The sequence below is a fragment of the Pongo abelii genome, chromosome 2 (assembly GCF_028885655.2).
Source record: "Pongo abelii isolate AG06213 chromosome 2, NHGRI_mPonAbe1-v2.0_pri, whole genome shotgun sequence".
Taxonomy (NCBI): Eukaryota; Metazoa; Chordata; class Mammalia; order Primates; family Hominidae; genus Pongo; species Pongo abelii.
Window position 1 is genome coordinate 144,441,024 of NC_085928.1, and position 20,212 is coordinate 144,461,235.

The following is a 20,212-nucleotide window of genomic DNA, read 5'->3' on the forward strand; positions in this document are numbered from 1 at the left end:
ACATATGCACACACACACACACACACAATCAGCCAGACTGCAGAGAGTCAATATGCACTGTCCAAATGTCAACAGGCACTCTAGCAATAGATCTGCAAGCTCTGACTTCCAATAAGCAAGCCTAACAAACCTAGATCTTGGAGAGACCTAAAAGTGTCTTTCTCATACATCAAAGTCATGGTCTGAAAGCCTGAACAAGTACTTTCTGATGGATGTCATTGTTTCCTTTATTATGCTTATCTCAAGGACAGGTGATCCATTTGTGTCAAAATAGTGCTCTTTCAAAGGCTGTTAATAATCTGTTGGTTGTGCAAGGTTGATTTGTTTCTTCTTTCACAAAGACAGGATAGCCTGGTGGCACCTGCAGTAAAGAAGGGAGAGAAGTTAAAGAATAGGCCAGGGCCCTGCTCATTGCCTCAATCTTCCAGGATATTTTGAGGACTTGGCACTGGGAATATGGAGCAATACCCAACGCAGTCCCAGCCTGTAGGATTGGGTTCATGTGGGAGATGGATTTGTATTTTAGAAAACTCATACAAGCAGGGGAATTAAGGAGAATGACTGGGAGAGTTACTTGGAGGGTAAAGAGAATTCAATGACGAAACAGAAGGGGAGGGCTGAATAGAAGAGCTATGGAGATAGAAGACATAAAATTTGGGGGTTAACCTCCTATGATGAGGAGCAAAACAAAACAAAATGGAGAAGGCAGAGTCTAGATTGCTTCCTAGTCATCTGGTACTGGGTGGTTGAGGTGTCATTCTCAGACAGAGGTGAGACTGCATCAGGGTTGCAAAGGGCAAGGTGGTGCATCCCAGGTATTTATCAGGAGGCATCCAGCAGGCAGCAGAATATACAAGTCTGGGGTGCTGGGGAGAGGTCAAGTTGGTGATGCACTCCATGGTGGTTGAAGCCTTGTATGTGGATGAGATCACCTAGGATAAAAGTGAGATGAAAATGGAGTGGATTTCACTGGTCCCAGACGTTACTGAATAAAATGGTGTTCCATAATTCCAGTGTTGTGAAGCTAAATGCATGGAATTATTTTTCTTGTTGAAATGAACTAATAAATTAGTCGAAGTTTAATTTACTGTCCTCACAGCCTGGTAGCAGAAACCAAAGTCACACATGTGAAGCAATTAAAGAATATTTCAAAACAGTATATTATCAAATGCTAAATTGCGTGGAATAAACTCAATCATGCTTTGTGCATTCAGAAAAATGGTAGATAAATCTAAGCCAGGGAAAGGATTATGGAGGAAATAAGACTGGAGCCACCTCGAAGGAAGGAGCTGCAAAGAGAATCCAGCCCTGCCACGGATCCACCGCCTGACTTTGGGCCTGGTATTGAATGTCTCTGGGCCTCACTCTGCCCATTTGTCAACAAAACGTCATGACCAACCTGGTCTAGAGTGGCTTCCAAGCCACATCTGCCTTTCTCTGGCTCAGTTCAGATGGGATGAGGGTGAGGTAAAAGAAGGGCATCAGGGTCAGTCAGAACATCAGCAACAACATCGAGGGGCAGAAATGGGCATGGGCTCTGTTGTCCAGCTATGAGAGGATATGGCCCTGCTTTGGGCCCTTGTCATCTCTTGCCCTGTCTGTTGTCACTATATTCCGACCAGGGCATGAGGTGATGCCAGCCCTAGTGCACTGGTCATAGGAATGCAAGAGACAGGCCAGATGGGGGGATATGGATGGTTCTGGAAGAAATGGCACATTGTGGTGATGAATGGGTGTGTTGAACTTGGGGAGCATTTTTGGCGTTTTGACTACCCGACTGACCTCCAGGTTGGAAAATCTAGTGGTCCTGGAATGGGGTCCTGAGCCCAAGATTCTGATGCTGTCTTTGGACCACACCCTGATACTCCCCAGGCCCTCAGTATCAGTGATAGGGATGCTTCCTTGGCCTCCTAGCCTCTCTAGATGCCACCTTTGCCTCAACTTAGGCATCATTCATAACACGTTTGATTGAATGAATGATTGGCACTTGGGATACGGGGATAACGGGGTAAGAAGGTCATCCAAGGTACAGAGGATAGAATGAGAAGGAGCATGAAGTCACCATGAACAAGCTATGTGTGGATAATGGAAACCGTGCGAGCATTGTTGGGATACTGAGATGTGGGCTGGACCAGATAAGAGAGGGGTTTTATTTTAAAGCTATATTAAGGTATTATTTACCTGCAATAAATTCACTCATTTTAAGTGTATTAAAATTTTAATCAATTCAGTAATTTTTTTGTAAACTTATAGAATTTGTAACCCATCACCACAACCTCATTTTAGAACATTTTTATCACTCCTAAAAAGATTCTTTATGCCAGTTTGTAGTCGCTCCCCATTTCCCTCTCTGGCCCCAGGCAAATACTAACCTACCTCTCTGTCTGTAGATTTGCCTCTTCTGAACATTTCATGTGTATAGAATCACAAAATATGTGGTCTTTTGAGACACACAGCTTTCCTCACTTAGCATAATGTTTTAGAGATTCATCATGTTGCCGTACATACTAGTACTTCATTCTTTTTTATTTTGGAATAGTATTCCATTGTATGGGCACATCAGATTTTGTTTATGCACTCACCACTTAACAGCAAAGGGTCTTAGGTGACATATTAAAGAGTCCAGCTGAGTCCAGTCCAAGAAAGGAGGACAACAGTCAGGTTAGCATGAGGCAAGTATGAAGCTGACTCCTTATACAAAGATGTACAAGAAATGTCCTATACCTTATTTTCTTTTAGTCTAATTATTTCAGATTCTTCTGAGTCCCCTATACCACTGGTTGGTGAGAAGTTCAATCTCAATTAATGGTTTCTCTTTCCACTAGGACTATGCTCCTAGAGGTCTTACTCAGCAAATTCTGAGAAGGCTACTGTATTGTCCAAAGGCCAGTGGTCCACCTGTAGGTTTTCTGGATATGAATAAAGCTCTGGAGGTGGTGGTGGCTGCAGTTGATAACTTTGTGTGTACCTAATTTCACGTAGATAAAAGCCTGAGAAATTATCCTTGAAGTGGAATTGCTGGGTCAAAGGGTATATGTAGTCATAATTTTGATAAATAAAACCAAAATTTCCATAGAAGTTGTACAAATTTGCTATTCTTCCATTTGTGTGTCAGAATTCTTATCTCCTATGTCCTCTCCAACACAGTGTGCTATCACACTTTTGTTCTTTGACATCCCCCAAAAAGTATCATAATGTGGCTAATTAACAACTCACACTTTATGAAGAGTGAGATTCAGCATCTTTTCATATATTTAAGAGTTATATGTGTGTCTTTTTTAGTGAACAGTTTGTTGATACCCTTTGCCCAATTTTCTATCTTGTTATTGACATATGGATTCTCTTTATATATTAGGGGATATTAACACTTTATCTGTGGTAAGTAACAAATAATTTTTTTTCTATCAGGTTTTCTTTTTCCCTCCCTTTTAAATTTGCTCATGGCTATTTCTGTCATGCCAATTTTTAAAATTGTATAGAGATGAATTTATCAATATGTTTATTTATGGCTTCTGAGTTTCATATCACCATTAGTATACAAAAATTTTCTCCATGGTTTCTTTTAGTATCTTTGTAGTTTCATTTTTAATGCTTAAATCTTGGATTCACCAGAAATTTATTCTGGAGTAAGGTGTAAGTATGGAAGAAAAGTTATGTTTTTTTTTTTCTTTCCGGATGGGCACCTACTTATCACTACAATTTTAAAAATGATTTACCTTCTTCATATTGATTTCAGTTTTGGCCCACACTTGAAGTATTGGGAGAAGCTACTGAATTGATTTCTAAAAGATTTCACCAGTTTATACTTCCATCAATAGGCTTGGGCAGTGCCCTTTTCCCCACTTTCTTGCCAAGACTTGACATTTTATCTTTTTAATTTTCTGCAAATCTGATAAGCAAATCATGGTGTTTTGCTGTTGTTTTAATGGGAGGAGATAATTACAGGAAGGAATACAAGAAGCAATATGTCAAATGCCTAGAAGTGGAGGCTAAGAAGCAGCCATTGAATGGAAGATCTTTAGGAAGTTGACTTTCGGGCAGGCAGTGAGAACACATTGCCAGAACTAGAGCCAGCACAGGCTTTGGGTAAAATTTGGCCCTGAATAGGAAACTGGGCATCTACAGTGTAGTGCATGCAAGACTGGTAAAATTCCCCCTTTTTTAAGAAAAGAGAGAGGGAAGAGGTGAGGAATCATCATTCCTAAGGATCTGGGAAAACCAAAGCCTGGTTGGCAAGGCAGGACTGATGCCTGAAAGAGTGTTCAGGGGACACATGGCCCCTTGAGTCTGTGGCTCAGTGAAGGTCTAGAGATTCTCCCCTAAAGCATCTTTCCAGTTTTTGCTGGTCTGTTCCAACCTACCATCTCTTGCCTGGATACCCACAATGAACTCCAATTGTCCTGCCCATACACTCAGGCTGCTCTTCAAACCTGTCTCTATAGTGCGTCAGAGAGAACTTTTAAAAGCTCGACTCTGATCGCCTGTGTTTTTTTCTTCCTAACTCATCAGCGACTTCTAGTTACACTCAGGATGAAATTCAACATTCTCAACTGGATTCATCTTCCTCTCAGTCCTGTTCCTGCCACCCCCAGCTTCATATGGCTGTCTGTCACACAGCCTTCATTCCTCAATGGCACCAGGCCACTTTTCCTATCATGAGGCCTTTGTACCTGCCTTTGTTGGGCACAGAGGCTCTGCTCCTGCTCTGCTCCCAGAAGGTGCACACTTCTCCTGGCTAACTTCTATCTACCTGTCCCCTCTCACCTTGGAGGGTGATATTGTTTGGATGTTTGTCCCCTCCCAATCTCATATTAAAGCATGATCTCCAATGTTGGAGGTGGCACCTAGCAGGAGGTGTTTGGGTCATGGCAGGGGATCCCTCATGAATGGCTTGATGGTCTTCTTACGGTAATGAGTGAGTCTCACTCTATTAGTTCACACAGGAGCTGGTGGTTTAAAAGAACCTGGCATCTCTCTTGCTCCCTCTCTCACCATGTGACATGCCTGCTCTTCCTTCACCTTCCTCCATGATTGGAAACTTCCTGAGGCCTCACCAGAAGTAGATCGTGGTGCCATGCTTCTTGTACAGGCTGCAGAACTATAAGCCAGATAAACCTCTTTTCTTTATAAATTACCCAGCCTCAGGTATTCCTTTATAGCAACACAAAATGGACTCATACAGAGGGTCTTTGCTGACAATCTTCTGTATATCCGTTGCACCCCCTTGCTTGGCTCCCTGTAATTTTCCCTTGCAGCAGTTAACACAAATGTAATTATTTAGTTATTTTAATAACCATTTTCTAATTTCTGTTTCTCTCACTAGATTATAAGCTTCATATTGTTATATCCCCAGTGGCTAATGGGATGCCTGGCACAAACCTAACATTCAGTAGACATTTTTTTTCATTGATGAATGAATGAGGTATAAATATAAAGCAATGAGACTGATTCCAAATATTGTAAATGAATTATATGTTTGTCTGTCTCTGTTGGGAATGCCATTCTACCCTCATCTCGATTAACCAACATCTCCTCTTTCTTTGACCCCCCCAGTTCTAATTACCACTTGCTGTGGAAAGTATGTGTGCCTCCTGAAGCCCACTCTGATCACTTATTTCTTCAACCCCTAAGAGCTTTCGCTGACAGAAGAATGAAAGAGGGAAAGAAATTAATGAGAAGCTCTATGATGGCCTTTTCCCAACAACAGGGAGTTATTTTCCTTTCTCTCAATTTCCTTCTACTCTTTCCCTTTGAATATGCAGCTGAATTTCCTCTAATTTGCTTTGATCACTCCCTTAGGAGCTGTCATGGAATCAATTAGATCTGTAGAATTTTACAACTCAGGGTCACCCAGTATGAATTCTCATTTTACAGATGAGAAAACTGAGGCCCAGAGAGGTTAATGTTTGAAACAATTACTTCTGCTGGGTCTTATAATACCAATCAGTGTCATTTTCTAAGATAAATGTTCTCAATATCCCAGCTCCCGTAGGAGAGTAGAAATCCTCATGCTGCTTATTTTATTTTATTTTTTTGAGACAGAGTCTTGCTCTGTCACCCAGGCTGGAGTACAGTGGTGTGAGCATGGCTTACTGCAGCCCCTCCTGGGCTCAAGCAATCCACCCACTTCAGCCTCCTGAATAGCTGGTTCTACAGGCACAAGCCACCAATCTTGGTTAATTTATTATTTTTATTTTTGTAGAGATGGGGTCTCTCCGTGTCGCCCATTCTGGTCTTGAGTCCTGGGCTCAAGCCATCCTCCCACCTCACCCTTCCAAAGTGCTAGAATTATAGGCAAAAGCCATTGCACCTGGCCTCATTTTGCTTCTTTAAATACCTCCTGGTGGTGACTGTCTCAGTGCTAAGGTGAAGCCCACATCAGAGCTCCTTTAGTCTTGGGTGGGTCAAGAACTCTGGCTGTGACCAGACCCCCACTCTAAATGGGGTCACATGCTTCACCTGTACATTGACAGAGGGGCCCCATGTGTGTACTGAGACCCAACTGGAATAATGGGTCATGAGACCTGTTGTGTTTCAACAATAGCAGAACAGTAAAAAAAAAAAATTTCGTTTCCTCAAGTCATGTAGGGTCAACTGAGAAAATGTTGTTTTATAACAGCCATGGAAAGGTAGGGAGGTCTAAAAATTTGATCTGAAACATTGTCAGTAACTTCTCCCTGGCTGAAAAAAAAATAGGCAAGCAGAACATAACTTTAATAAACACATTTGATAGAACAAAACACAGTGTTCAAGAAGGCACAAAAAGTGGTTCTTTTACATCTAGAGAATCAATAAGGAATTAAGCAAAGTCCAGGTGTGGCTCGACAGTGTGAATTTATACTCTATGCAGGCCACAGAGGTGAGATCTCTCTTCCGTGTTGGCCACATGATGGGACCTGGGCACAGGGATGTCCATGTGCTGGGCACAAGGCATGCTGTGAAGGAGCTGTGTGGACTGTGGATGCACCACTCCAGGGATGTGCTGCAGCCCCCTCAGGGCTCACTGACTCCTGGGGGAGGTAGGTGCCCCAGGGCCAGTGTACACAGGTTCTTACCTGTTGTATGGAGGATGTACTAATATGCTATGATATGCTATCTAATTCAGTGAGGGGATTTTCCAGAGCTGGAATAACTCAGGCAAAGAAGAACAAAAAGCCATCCTAGGTAGAAAGCACAGCATAAGAACAGGCTTGGAACTGGGAAACAGAGTTGTGAGTTTGGGGATATTAGTCCTTGGCATTGCAGAAGGTAGAGTGGAGCAGGGAGAGATGCTGGTGGGTCATGAATGGTGTGGTTGGAGGTCAAGTGCTCCAACTTGAAAAGTGGAGTGCTGGGTGATATTTGGCCTGGAGCTGAGACTATCCAGTGTAGTGAATCATGATGGCCTGTGTGTCCAGAACTGCTGCAAGCATACTGGCAGGAGCTGATCTGTTGGTGAGGGACTGGCAGGACTTCAAGTTGGCGAGGGAACTGGCACTCTAGGAGTCCTGGGAGAGTCTGGGGTCCAGGAGGACCCTGGATTGACTGCAGTTTAGATGCCTTGGTGGCAGAGGCCTGGACAGAAGGAGTGACCATGAGTGAGGTCACTTTACAGACCTGGGCATGCAGGGCCAGCTCTCAATGTGCCCATTTCCCCACCTCTCCACACTATGCCTGTTTTTTGGTTTCCTTCACTCAGGTTTAGAGGACAGCCTTGCTTCTATCCACTTGCTTCCACAGGGAGCTTTACTCCTTGCAAGGAGCAATTGCAGTATATTTTCCATGCATACATAATTAGCTTTTAGCTCTGTTAATGAAGAATTCTAGTCTATATATTTAAAGTCCACCACTGTAAATAATAAACAATTAGCATAATATTCAAAGATACTGATATGATTTGGTTACCTTGATCACCACTCCTAAATAGTCAAGGATCTTAATTCATTTTCACTTTAGGAAGTTTAATTTCTTTTCTCAATTTTTTTTTATTCTAGGCAAACAGAATATAAGTTTAAAGTTATTCCTGGAAATATCCTCAGTTCTTGAGACCAGGATCTGGAGAGCTCCCAGCTGTGGGCAGCTTCTTCCTTAACTCCTTTTCTCCAAGCACAAGGAAGAAAGAATGACCCAGCAACTCTTCTTTGACCCCTGCCCTAGAGAGCTCAGTTAAGGGAACCATGCCTTTAAAGACCCCTCCCGACTCCCCTCCAACCCTCATTGCCTGTTGTTGAAATAATCTTCTAGAAGTTCTTAGGTGATTTTCTTTGACCATTCAAAGTATTTCCTACTAGCTTCTCTCATAATCTCTTTTAGCCATATAAGCATGGATGAGTTGCATGATGTCTTTTCATCTGTAAATTGGAGATAATAATACCTAGTTCTGAAAGTTGCTGGGAATAGTGAAAGACATCACTTAATACATGTGTTTTTCTTCTTTTTTATTCCAATCTATAGGGCTGCTATAAATGGGAGCTCAGTTTTCTAATGTGAATCATGATTGTCTTTCCTTAAGAAAGTTTCATTATTCACTAAAGTAACACCCTCCAACATTTTCCTCCATCATAGCCTTGCTTGAAATTTGCACACAATAGAGCTTCATTTGCTTCATTAAGGGTTCTTCTTAGCAGCCTCTACTTTTACCAGTTTTATAGTCTAGGTCTTTGCGTTAGTCCATTCTTGCATTGCTATGAAGAAACACCTGAGCTGAGTAATTTATAAAGAAAAGAGGTTTAACTCGTTCATAGTTCTGCAGGCTGAATATGAAGCATAGTGCCGGCATCTACTTCTGCTGAGGGCCTCAGGAAGCTTCCACTCATGGCAGGCCAGGGGAGCCAGCATGTCACATGGTGAGAGACAGAGCAAGAGAGAGGGAAGGGGGAGCTCCCAGATTCTTTTAAACAGCCAAATCTCACTCATCACCAAAGGGATGGTGCTAAACCATTCGTGAAGGATCTGCCTCCATGATCAAATCACCTCCCACCGGGCCCCACCTCCAACATTGGGAATCACATTTCAACATGAGATTCGGAGAGGAAAAACATCCAAACCATATCAGTCTTTCAAAGAGATTGATGTTATTGAAAAAAAGTTTATGAGAATCTAAGTTGGTTGAGAAACCCTGAAAAGCTTTAAATTCATGTGCTTTTCAGAGACATAAAGGAATTTCACCACAAGAAAGAAATTAGGTTCAAAGATGGGGATTTCCAAAGTGTGGGTGTCAAGTAATTGGACCCCCAATCCACAGATTGGCTTTTAGAGCAGGTACTGTGGAAGTGAGGAAGAAAGTCCCTGCCATCACATGGGCTGAAAGCTGCATGTTGTCCCCATGGATGTAATAAGCCAGTCACAGAATGAGCATTATGGGTTAGGCAAGGGACAGCTTTCTTGAATGAAGTGTGTTATATTTTGGGATGGGCTGCAAAAAAATATGAAGTTTTCTTATAAGATCTTTAAAATCAAGTTGCGCTTAGATGTGTTCATTTCTCAAGTCAATCTGCTGGACTGGTGAGCTCTTAAGGCCCCTTAGCCCCAGGATTCTCTCTGCTATGCCTGTTTTTGTATTCTCACTCTCTATTTTGTGTTTTTGCATGTGTGTGCCTGTGGCCTGCTATGTACAGTGGGAAGAAGTCAGTGGCTACGATGAAAACCTGAACACCATCCGCACCTACCAGGTGTGCAATGTCTTCGAGCCCAACCAGAACAATTGGCTGCTCACCACCTTCATCAACCGGCGGGGGGCCCATCGCATCTACATAGAGATGCGCTTCACTGTGAGAGACTGCAGCAGCCTCCCTAATGTCCCAGGATCCTGCAAGGAGACCTTCAACTTGTATTACTATGAGACTGACTCTGTCATTGCCACCAAGAAGTCAGCCTTCTGGTCTGAGGCCCCCTACCTCAAAGTAGACACCATTGCTGCAGATGAGAGCTTCTCCCAGGTGGACTTTGGGGGAAGGCTGATGAAGGTAAACACAGAAGTCAGGAGCTTTGGGCCTCTTACTCGGAATGGTTTTTACCTCGCTTTTCAGGATTATGGAGCCTGTATGTCTCTTCTTTCTGTCCGTGTCTTCTTCAAAAAGTGTCCCAGCATTGTGCAAAATTTTGCAGTGTTTCCAGAGACCATGACAGGGGCAGAGAGCACATCTCTGGTGATTGCTCGGGGCACATGCATCCCCAACGCAGAGGAAGTGGACGTGCCCATCAAACTCTACTGCAACGGGGATGGGGAATGGATGGTGCCTATTGGGCGATGCACCTGCAAGCCTGGCTATGAGCCTGAGAACAGCGTGGCATGCAAGGGTAAGCTTTGGAGCCTCTGCTTCCTGCCCATCTATGGCAGGGCCAGATCTGCAAGGTTTCCCCACCAATAATTCTGGGTCATACAGGAACAGAAAATAGTCTAATGGCTTATTATAAAGCTCTGAGGACTCCCATTCCTAGTGCTAGGCCTGATGATTTTCCAATCATGTCCAACCAGATTGTCCATATTTATTATTCATGGTGAGAGAAAGAGATGGGGAGAATTTCAAACAGTGGAAAATAACTTGATAACCAGTCTGTAATATTTAGTGTTGAAGTGTTGAACTTATCTCTCTCTCTTCTCTCTGTCTCTTTTTCTCTTTCTCTCTCTCTCTCTCTCACACACACACACACACACACACACACACACACACACACACACCCCTATATCCTGCATCCAGCCCTAAGCTCTGGGGCTGGAGACTTTGGAATTTGGGTTGCCGTGGACAATTCACTCAAGGGTAATTGAGAAGTGACTGAATTTGGAAAATATTTTAGTTCATTTCAGTCCAGCTCCCACAGCACTCAACTTGGTACTGAACCCGTGTAGCTCATTAACTCAAAGCCCTCTGGCTTGGCTGTCTTTCTCTAGGGGCTCATTGCCAGGCCCTGGAAGGAGATGAAACTATTGGAATGGGAGTGGGACTGTATCATGTATTGTATTAACTTTTGCTTCTAAATGACACAGAGTGGTGCAAACTTTGCAGTTTGAAAGTGTCAGGATACTGTGTGCTCATATTAGCCATCACTAGCACTAGCCCTAGAAAGCCCATATTCAACAAGTGGCAATAAATGTGCTGAACTGGCTGCAGGCTCAGTCTGCCCTGGGAGTGAATAGAAGGATCTGGAGGCCCCTCAGCTTATGCATTGTCTAAGTGCATGGAAGCTGAACGTGGGGGAATCCAGGGCTGGGGAAGAGAAGACTGCTCTCCCTTATTAAATTTTGCTTGGAACCTTCAAAGGTCCTGATTCTTGTACAAGGAAGCCTTCCTATATAGACCTCAGAAATGACCACCTTAACCTTAATGTACTCCTAGGGTTGCCCTTAGTCCTTTGGGGCTTGGGGGCTGTATCAGCAACTTATTCTCCATTGTGAGCCTCCTGCCAGCTTCCCTCTCTGATGTCACCCCCACCCTGCCTGAGCACCAGACCAGCCTATGCCAGTTTACTTCTGCACTTACCTTGCTCCCCAGACACCTGCAGCTGAAGTGCCAAGCACAGGCTTGTTAGTGCCATCAGCTCTGCAATCCTTTGGACTCAGCTAATTGCCTGGGCCAGAGCACTCACACAGCCTTTCTGAGGCCTGCTGAAAGCAGGGAGTTGCGCCTTTGTGTCTTTATTGGATTTCTTGGTCCTGGTACCCATGATGGATTGTGTGGAAACAAAGGAGAGAGAGTGCCAGATCTTAGGTCCAGTGATGAATCAACGTCAACAGTTTTAAAACCATCCCAGCCTGGTCCCACAGTCCTCCTCTTTGTCCCATTGGTTGGGATGGGTCACCATCTTTGCCATTTGGCAGGGTCTAAGTGGGGACCAAGGCACCAGGCTGAGTTCTTAAAGGCACAGGTGCAGCAGCTACCCGTCATGCTTGCAGCAGCGCATGGTGGGTGATTTCTTTGGTTTTCAGAGGGCTGCCACACCACACTTGCTGGCTGGGGCACTGTCATTTTTCTCATTACAACCTGAGCAGAATGGCAGGAACCAGAGCAAGCATTGATTGGTTCTGATTTAATTGGGTCTCTGGGAACAGGCTTTCATTTCTTTGCGCTAATTGGAACTTTTCTTTTTTAGAGGGTTCTGCTGTCCGTGTAGCTTGTCAGTTACCTCCTGTGGCTGTCCTGAGAGGGCCTGTGAGGACAAATATGTAAATCCAAATTGTTTCTTTCCATTTCTCCTTCCCAGTCTCAATCCCCTCCTGAGTTTTGTTGGACATTTCTAATCTTGAGCTATTGTGAACATGGCTTGACTTTACAAACTACTTATTACAAACTCATTGGAGGGTAAAGGAAATGGGGAACCCATGGCACCATCACTTTGCCACTTCAGAGGCATGGGAAGCCACATTTTGGTAATATTTCTGAGAGTGGAGAGTGGCGTCATGGGTCTTGTGGCCCAGCATCCTGGCTGAGCTCTGTGCCCTGAAAGGGAAGAGAAGGGCCCCTTGCCCTTGTCTCAAGAACTTTCAGCTGAATCCCCTGAAATCTTTGCCCTTAACTCTGCAGGTAACTGGACTCTGATGGCTGGCAAGGGGACCTTTGGGCAAAAATGGTGATCTTGGGAAGACTCTGCACTCTTTGGTGGGGGGTGGGAAGTGCATGTGGAGGTACTTGTTACTGGTCTCCATGGTGTGTCTTCAAGGAAAGGCTTTCTACTCATTTTTGGTGCTCACGGAGTGCTGCCAGATGGACATGGTGGCCATTCACAGTGGTTTTGGTGTAGCCCACTTAGCACAATCATCATGAGGGCAGAAGCAGGGAGAATGGTGGATAACAGAGAATTGCAGGTGAGACACAGTGAGCCTTCAACAGCTAACTATCTCCCAACACAGCCCTGAGAATTGATGTCCTCTGAGCCTGGCTGGGCCAAATGCTGATGGTTCTATGATTCATACAGTTGTGCTTATTTGATACATGTTTTCTGCATATGTGAAACTGGGACTTTGTAGGGTGGCAGAAAGAATAATCTCTCCGCTTCTGGTTCCATGCTATTTTTCCTGGAAGAACAGACTTTCATTATGGCCAGGGAACTGTATTTTCTTGGCTTTCACTTTGCTTCTGTGAAACCGTCTCCTGTCAAAGTCATGGTGACCAGTTGCTTGGCTGTGCAGAGGCACCTGGAGACCAATTAGACAGCACAGCCAGCAAAGAGTGGTCCTGGCCTAGAGCTGTTTCTGTTGTGAAGAGCGTGGGTGGTGAGAAGAGAACAGGTGAGAGGGGAGTAGAGGAAGCCATGGGGAGAACTTGTGCATTAGGATGTGTGGCAAGCGGCTCATGCATTTTCTAGAGGGCTTCTTGGCCTAAGGCCTGTTCCTGACATCCTTTCTATACACACAGGCTGGTCCCATCAGGCAGAGTCACATTGGCCTGTTGACGTCATCTCGCTAGTGACTCTGACCTCATCATGCATTTGTCTTTATAAAATTGTTAACTACTAGGAAAATGGCCCATCTACCCCAATTTCAAGTTGTGCCCATAGTGTAGCAGATTAATGAGAAATCATAGCTTTGTCTTCCCTTCTCCCCTCTTCCCTGCTGAGGTTGGTGGCTAAGTCTATTCTCTGTGTAGGTCCCATGCAGCCTGGCTCTTCCTGTGCCAGGGAGGCTGAGTTGGCTCTCAGCAGACTCTCTCTCTCTCTCTACTGTGTAGCCTAAAATATTGCTTTAGCTGAAGTTGGACTGCAGGGAGGAAGGGGAGGAGGCTGGGGCTGTTAGAAGGAACCTGGCAGGGGCAGGCTTCTTATCTATGTGCTAGAAGCTTGAGGGCTGCAGTATCCCATAAGGGTGTCCATGGAGGTGTCTGAGAAATAGGCAGAGAAGATATGACTGTCATGTCTTCTTTGACAAGCCCTGAGTGGCCAGATCCTAGCTGGAGCACTATGCATATGTGCCCATGGATCTATTCTTCCCCTTGAGTGCTGCCTGAGGGCTTGGCTTTCCCTCCCAGGACATAGTCCTTGGAGTTTCCAGAAGAAGCTGCCTCATTAGGCTGCCTCTTTAGCCACACTGGGGACTCAGAAAATGACAATGCTATGCATAATTCTCCCTGCCATCCTCTCTTGCCTCTGCCCCTGCCCCAGGATGACCTTAGCTTGCTATTACAGAGGGCACATGCCAACTTATGGTGCCTAGGCCTTCATTGTCTGGGGCTGTCATGCACAGGAGGTGCAAGTGGATGAAAGAGGAAGGGGGTATGCTTGGGTGGAAGAGACCTAACCTAAAGATAGGGGCTGGTTTTAGTCTTGGCTCTGCTGCAAACTTGCTACGTGGTTTTAGGTAAGTCCCTTTCCGTTGACAGTCATATCTTCTCTGCCTATTTCTCAAAGTGTGTGAAAATGGATATGAGAATATTTTCTAAGCCATGCAATGCTACATGTTGCTAGGTGTCATTGTCCTTAGTCTCTGAATTACCCTTATTAAGAAAATAAGATTCTGGAATGAAGATCCGTGGGACTCCCCCATCCAGAGACACAGGTCAGCAGGAATCCTGAATTCCCAGTCATCACCCTCCTGCACCTGCCCAGGCCCAGCTCCATGACCACCAAGCAGTGACAAGTGAAAACAGCAAAGAGGAATAAGCCACTGTTCCTCAACTCATCAAAGGGCAAGTTAACACATGTTTGAATGTTGTGGCTCACATGGCCTGCCTTAAGGCAGGTGGTCTAGGCAGGTGGTCTTTGTGAAATGAAGGACCAAGTGGAGAGAGAAGACTCTCCAAGCCTGAGAGAGCCATGGTCTTCAGAACCAGCAATTTTTGACCCCAGCGCAGGCATGAGAACCCTCAGAAAGGTTTTACAAAGTGACATCCCCAGTTGCCTCCTTCTGAGATGGTGATAAGTCTTGTATATGGCCCAAACATGGGGATTTTAAAAAATCCAAGAACCCCAGCTCTAAGCAGCAGACCAGGACCATCTATGTGGCTGGTGTCCAGAAGAAAGGGACCCCAGGGTAGGTCACTGAAGATATTATGGAGTTACTGGGATTTGTAGACAGGATGAACCTGGGTGCCTGAGGGGAAGAAGGAGTCTGGGAGAGGGGACTGCAGGAGCAGGCTGGCAGCTGGGTAGACCAAGAACAAAGCCTACAGGCCACCAGGAGGAAGGTATCCGAGCATCACTACCCCTTGAATAAAGACTGGAGGCTGGGGAAAGCCATACAGGGCAGCCCTGAACAACCCTGAGTATCAACATGATGGCACAGTTGATAAAGCCCAAAAAGGTCTCTTGGCAGGGAAAAGAGGGGCAGAAGCTGAAGACTGACTGTCTGGGTGTTACAGAAACAAACATCCTTGCAGCTAGCCAGCACCAGCTGGGTCCCTAGGTACTGTCTCAAGAATGCCAGGGGTACCACTACTGGTCCCAGCAGCATGATCAAACCTGCAGGACTCCTATTTTCTGCTCATGCCTACAAATTGGGGCTGGGAATGGGATGCTTGACTTTAACTGGGAATCTGAGTAGGTTTTCCAGAAGGCTCTCAGATCACCTATGACCATTCTAACTCTGGATATTGTCAGGGCCTTTACAACTCTAACAGAAGAACAGAACAGTTTTCGATGTGCCTGTCTTCCCATTTGGTGTCTCTCTGCAAGTTATGGCTGGTGTTCCCACCAGCACTGCCTTAGGCTCTCCTCTTGTCAGACTTGCTGTCCTCTCCTTCCTGGCTGTTTCTTCATTCCTCCCCCCTCTCCAAGTGGGGACTTTTTTCTTCAGTAAAGAAAACCTACATGTAAATTCCTTCATGCCTGGAAACCCAAGGGACATTTTGAACCTTTCAACAGTTTCTGCACCTTTGTCAGCTTGAGCAGCTGAGATGAGCCACTTTATAAGCCTGGGGGAGTTGAGATGAAAAATTTGCAGGATTTGAAAGTGGAAAAAATACGTCTAATTTAGCTCTTCTTGGAAAAAGAGGTTTTTGGGGCCTGCTTCCATCTCCCTTAGGGTTGCTGGTCCCAGCTCTGGGCTCCCCCTGCCTCCTCATCCTGAGCTGCTGAAAGAGAAGGTGAGGAACACAAGGGAGTGTGTGTGTGTGTGTGTGTGTGTGTGTGTGTGTGTGAGGCCTCAGTGCTGGAAGCCACATTCAAGGGCACCAAGGAGCCCTCTCTGCTCTCTCGGTCCCATCAGCGGTTGGCTGGTGAGAGGGAAACCACAACCCAGATAGCCTCCTCTCCAGCCCCAGGGAGACCGGCTCTGTTCAGGGACGGGGAGGCCAGGGTCATTAACACCGCAGCCCTGTAACATGAGCTTCATAATAGGATTTCCCAACAGGCTACTTCATTTAGAAACCTCTCGGGCCTCCTCTGCTCCCCGTGGCGGCCCTACCCAGCGACCCCCAGAGAGGAATCAGATGTAATTGGCTGTCTGTAGTCGACTGTGACACAGGCATGAGCAACAGCACAGGGAGCTGGAAGGATGCCCCTCTGCAGCATAGACTCCAGGATGCCGGGCTCTGGAGGCAGCAGAGGATGGCAAGCGGGAGTTCTGGATTCCAAACCCCGTTGTGCTCTGCATAATGATCCTTTCTGCCTTTGAGACACAGGGCTAGAAGCACCCAAATTCCACTGGTGTTGAGCAAATAATCATGAGTCTTCCAGGCCAATGTTAGAGCTACTGATCATGATTTGGCAGCATCCCATGCATGAGAGCTGCCCTAGGTGGATTTTGTTTGAACTTGGTCATCCACGACTTAATATATATGTATTATCAAAGATGATGACAGAGACATCATATGGTTGTTACTGAGGTGGGATGGGTAGTGGGAACATCACCACGTCAGGAGTCCAATAGGGGCCCTAATGCCACCGTTTTCTTCACCAACATCTTCCCATGAAGACCTCTGGGGTCTGAAACTGCTGGAGTGAGTGGTGTGGGGATGCTGAGAGACTGCCTCATTTATCCAGAGAGGGGTCTGCCAGGAGCATTTCTGGGCACCAGTCTAGAGAGCCACGGCTAGTTAATGTTAGCACTGGGATTAGAACTCAGGACTAGGGAGGCCACTATCTGCCTCCACTTCTGAGACTGGCTTTTGCTAAAAATAGCCATCCTTTAAAAAGCACACCATGTGTTTTCAGGAATATCGAACTTCTCTCAACTGTCTCTCACAAATGACCCTCTCTCTTGTGTTTTTATACCTTATTTCTTCTTGGGGTTCTGGTGGCTCTGTGGTTACACATTTCTGCACTGTCCCTCTGCACAGGACTCCATGTCCACTATCACCACCTCCTTTTTAATCCCTCTAGGGGCAGCTCCATCTCTCCAGAGAGCTCTGACATGTTAAGCTGCTTATGAACCAGCAGATAATACACAGCCCCTCAGAGGGCAATCTGAGGCTCACCAGGGAAGAAAAGGCTCTGAAGCTTTGTGCTTATAGGAAAGGGCAGAGGGAAGGAAGGGAGCTGTGGACTGGGGGATTGTGTTTCTCTTATTTGTATCAAGGACCCTGCATGGGCCTGTGAGGGCTGTATCCCAGCTCAGTCAGGGCTGTTGTCAGGCTTATCCTTTGCTTTTGGTCCCCATATCTTGCTGTGGCTGGGCAGTCCCTTTCTGCAGAATTTGGGCACAAACATCTGCATTTTTTTTTTTTTTTGCATGGATGGAGACTCACCACTTTTCAGTTTGAAAGATGGAGATGAAAAATTATACTGAATTCAAGCCTGCCTGCAGTGCAGTCTTTTGGTTCTGGGCCCTTAGGAGCTCTGGGAGTCTGAGTTCTGTTTCCACTGCTTTGGGCCATTGATGAGTTGCATTGACAGGGCCTTAAGACCTGGGTCTCAGGTCTCCCTCAGTGCAGTAGGGTGAAGAAGACTGGAAAGAGTCACTTTAGGGCTGTTGCAAATGGAGAAGGAATGCACCTCAAACACTGGCAAACCACCCAGGAACAAGCCTTATGTTGCCAACAGGGCTTTGACAGGCATGTTGAGAGAGGTGCAACCTTGCCTTTCCCTACAGGCTGTAAATGTTCAGGCTAAACAAAGAGCTTGAGTGCTAGTTACCTGGCAAGGCAGTTGAGCCCCCATTTTTGTTTCAAGAGCCAGTTAATAATACTGAGCGGGCAAAGTCTGGGGAGATGTGGTTTAGTCCAGAAGAGTATGGCTAGGTATGTTTTGGGTCCCAGAAGCTATCCATAAGACAGAGAGTATCTCATCTTCCTGTGTACCCACCTAGCCTGCTGCAGGATGAGTCTGTGAAGCTGCAGGTGTGTTCGACTCATCCTCTTGTGTATGTATGACCAGGGAGGTCAGGAAGAAATGAGCTTAGCTACAATAGGCCCCTGGAGAGGCTGGTGAGAAGGAGGCGTTGTTGAGAGCCTCAGGAAGCCTCTTGAAATCACTGGGCATAAATTTGGGCCAGCAAGGCCAAACCCAGCCCTAATGAGTCTTTTCATTGAGGATAGGATCTAGTTCATTAGAAAGGCTGCAGAAGGAAACAGGCATTTTGGTTTCTGGCTTTTCCCTGGCCTCTGTCTGGAGTAGCCTACTCAGCGTCAGGGTCTCTGCATCAGCACACATTCCTGGTCAGAGCTGGAGTCACTGGGTCTTAGGGTATGGTCCTTGGGGGCCCACTCTGATCATCTCCTTGCAGGCCTCAGCAGTTCTGGCCTTCTCCTTCCTCATTCAAATTGGATTCCACTCTTTAGGTCATGCGGGTTAGATGGTCCTATGTCTTTTCTTTCTTCAGCTACTTATTGGGCACCAACTGGTACTGGACCCTGTATGCTTATATATGAGATTCAGCATTTTTCTTCCAGGAATGTGCTGCATTCTTAGCTCTTAGAAAGTGTTTGCAATGTCCAGAGGATGCTGGGGCTGCAAGTGGTGCTGTTGCCCTGGAGAACCTGATGAAGCATGGCCACATCTGGCTAGATAAAGCCTCGAAGGACAGCGAGTCAAGCACACCCCATGACACTTAACTTTGCTCTTCCACAGTGGTCCTCAGCCTAATTGTAGACACTTCCAGGGATGGAACGCCCTTACTTCCCAAGGAAGCCTGGTTAATTTCTGAACCTTTCTTCCTTGGGGTGGAACTTTTATACAAATCTCCACTCATGCAATTTACCTTTTTTTGTTGTTACTAAAAACATTTTGAACAGGTAATATATGTGAAAGGTCAGTTTCCCTCCACTCTGGTTGTCACCAGGCTCTCTCGTTGTCAGTTTCTAATATTCTCTTGCAGAAAGTCAATGGATTTGTACACTTTTCCCCCTGGCATAGGGGCACACTACAGAGGACTTTGCACGTAGTTTCCCCACATCTCTTCTCAGTTAACCCTGAAGTTTAACAGTAGTTTGGTTGTATTACATAGAGATCTGCCTCATTCTTTCCAATGAGTGTTATTATTTCATTGCATGGATATATTTTACTTAATTGGTCATTTATATACATTTAGATTGTTTTCTCTCTTTTGCTATTTCTGAACAATGTTGCAACAGATATCCTTGTGCATTAATCTTTGCACCTATATGTGAGTATATCTATGAGAAAAATTAATTTATTTATTCAATGTATATTTATTGAGGATTTTCTATATGCCAAGCACTTTTCTAAGTACTAAGAATGCAGTAAATTCTCAGAAGTAAAATTGCTGAATAAGAGTATATAAATTTTTAATTTTGATAGATAGTCCCAAATTATCCTCCCCCAAAAGGTATTTTCTACCAATTTTTGTTCCCACCAGCAGTGTTTGAGAGTTCCTGTTCCCTATACCTTTGCAAAGATAATAAAATATCAATCATTTTTATCTTTGCTGATCTGAGAGGTGAACAATGGCATCCCATTGTTGTTTCCATTTAAATTTGACTTTGCAAAGTTCCATAAACTGCCCTGTTCAGGAACTGAGACTCAAGAATTCCAATAGAATACATTAAGTTGGGTGTGTTTGTGTGCTGCAGGCGGTTCGGGGCATGGTCTGTCCTTCACTCTCTTCTGTCCCATTCCCTCCAACCCTGCATCATCCTCTGTATGTACTCTTTGCCCATCTCTAGTATCAGGACATTTTGACAGGTGCCTCCCACCGATTTTGGCACTTCCCAAGCTGTGGTAGGTGAAATGTCTGCAGATGGGACAGGACAAGTGCAGGTGCTTGAGGCTGGAAGACCACCCCATTCTCACAGTCCAGAGTCTCAGGAAGGCCGAATCTGCCTGGTTTGCTAAGAAACACACCTTGCTTCTCCCATCCGTCTCCTCCTGCCCCTGGGCCTGTTTCGGGGCTTCCTGCCCTGCTGCA

At 45.4% G+C, this 20,212-nt stretch overlaps 1 protein-coding gene across 2 annotated transcripts in view; it reads left to right on the top strand.

The window, feature by feature from the left end:
• EPHB1 (EPH receptor B1) overlaps nt 1-20,212 on the top strand; it is a 446,794-nt gene that overhangs the window by 147,349 nt on the left and 279,233 nt on the right. For both annotated transcript variants that reach the window (XM_024244263.3, XM_054552661.2), the window contains exon 3: nt 9,597-10,278. In XM_024244263.3, coding sequence (XP_024100031.1) covers nt 9,597-10,278 — 682 coding nt within the window. The remainder of the gene's footprint in view (nt 1-9,596; nt 10,279-20,212) is intronic.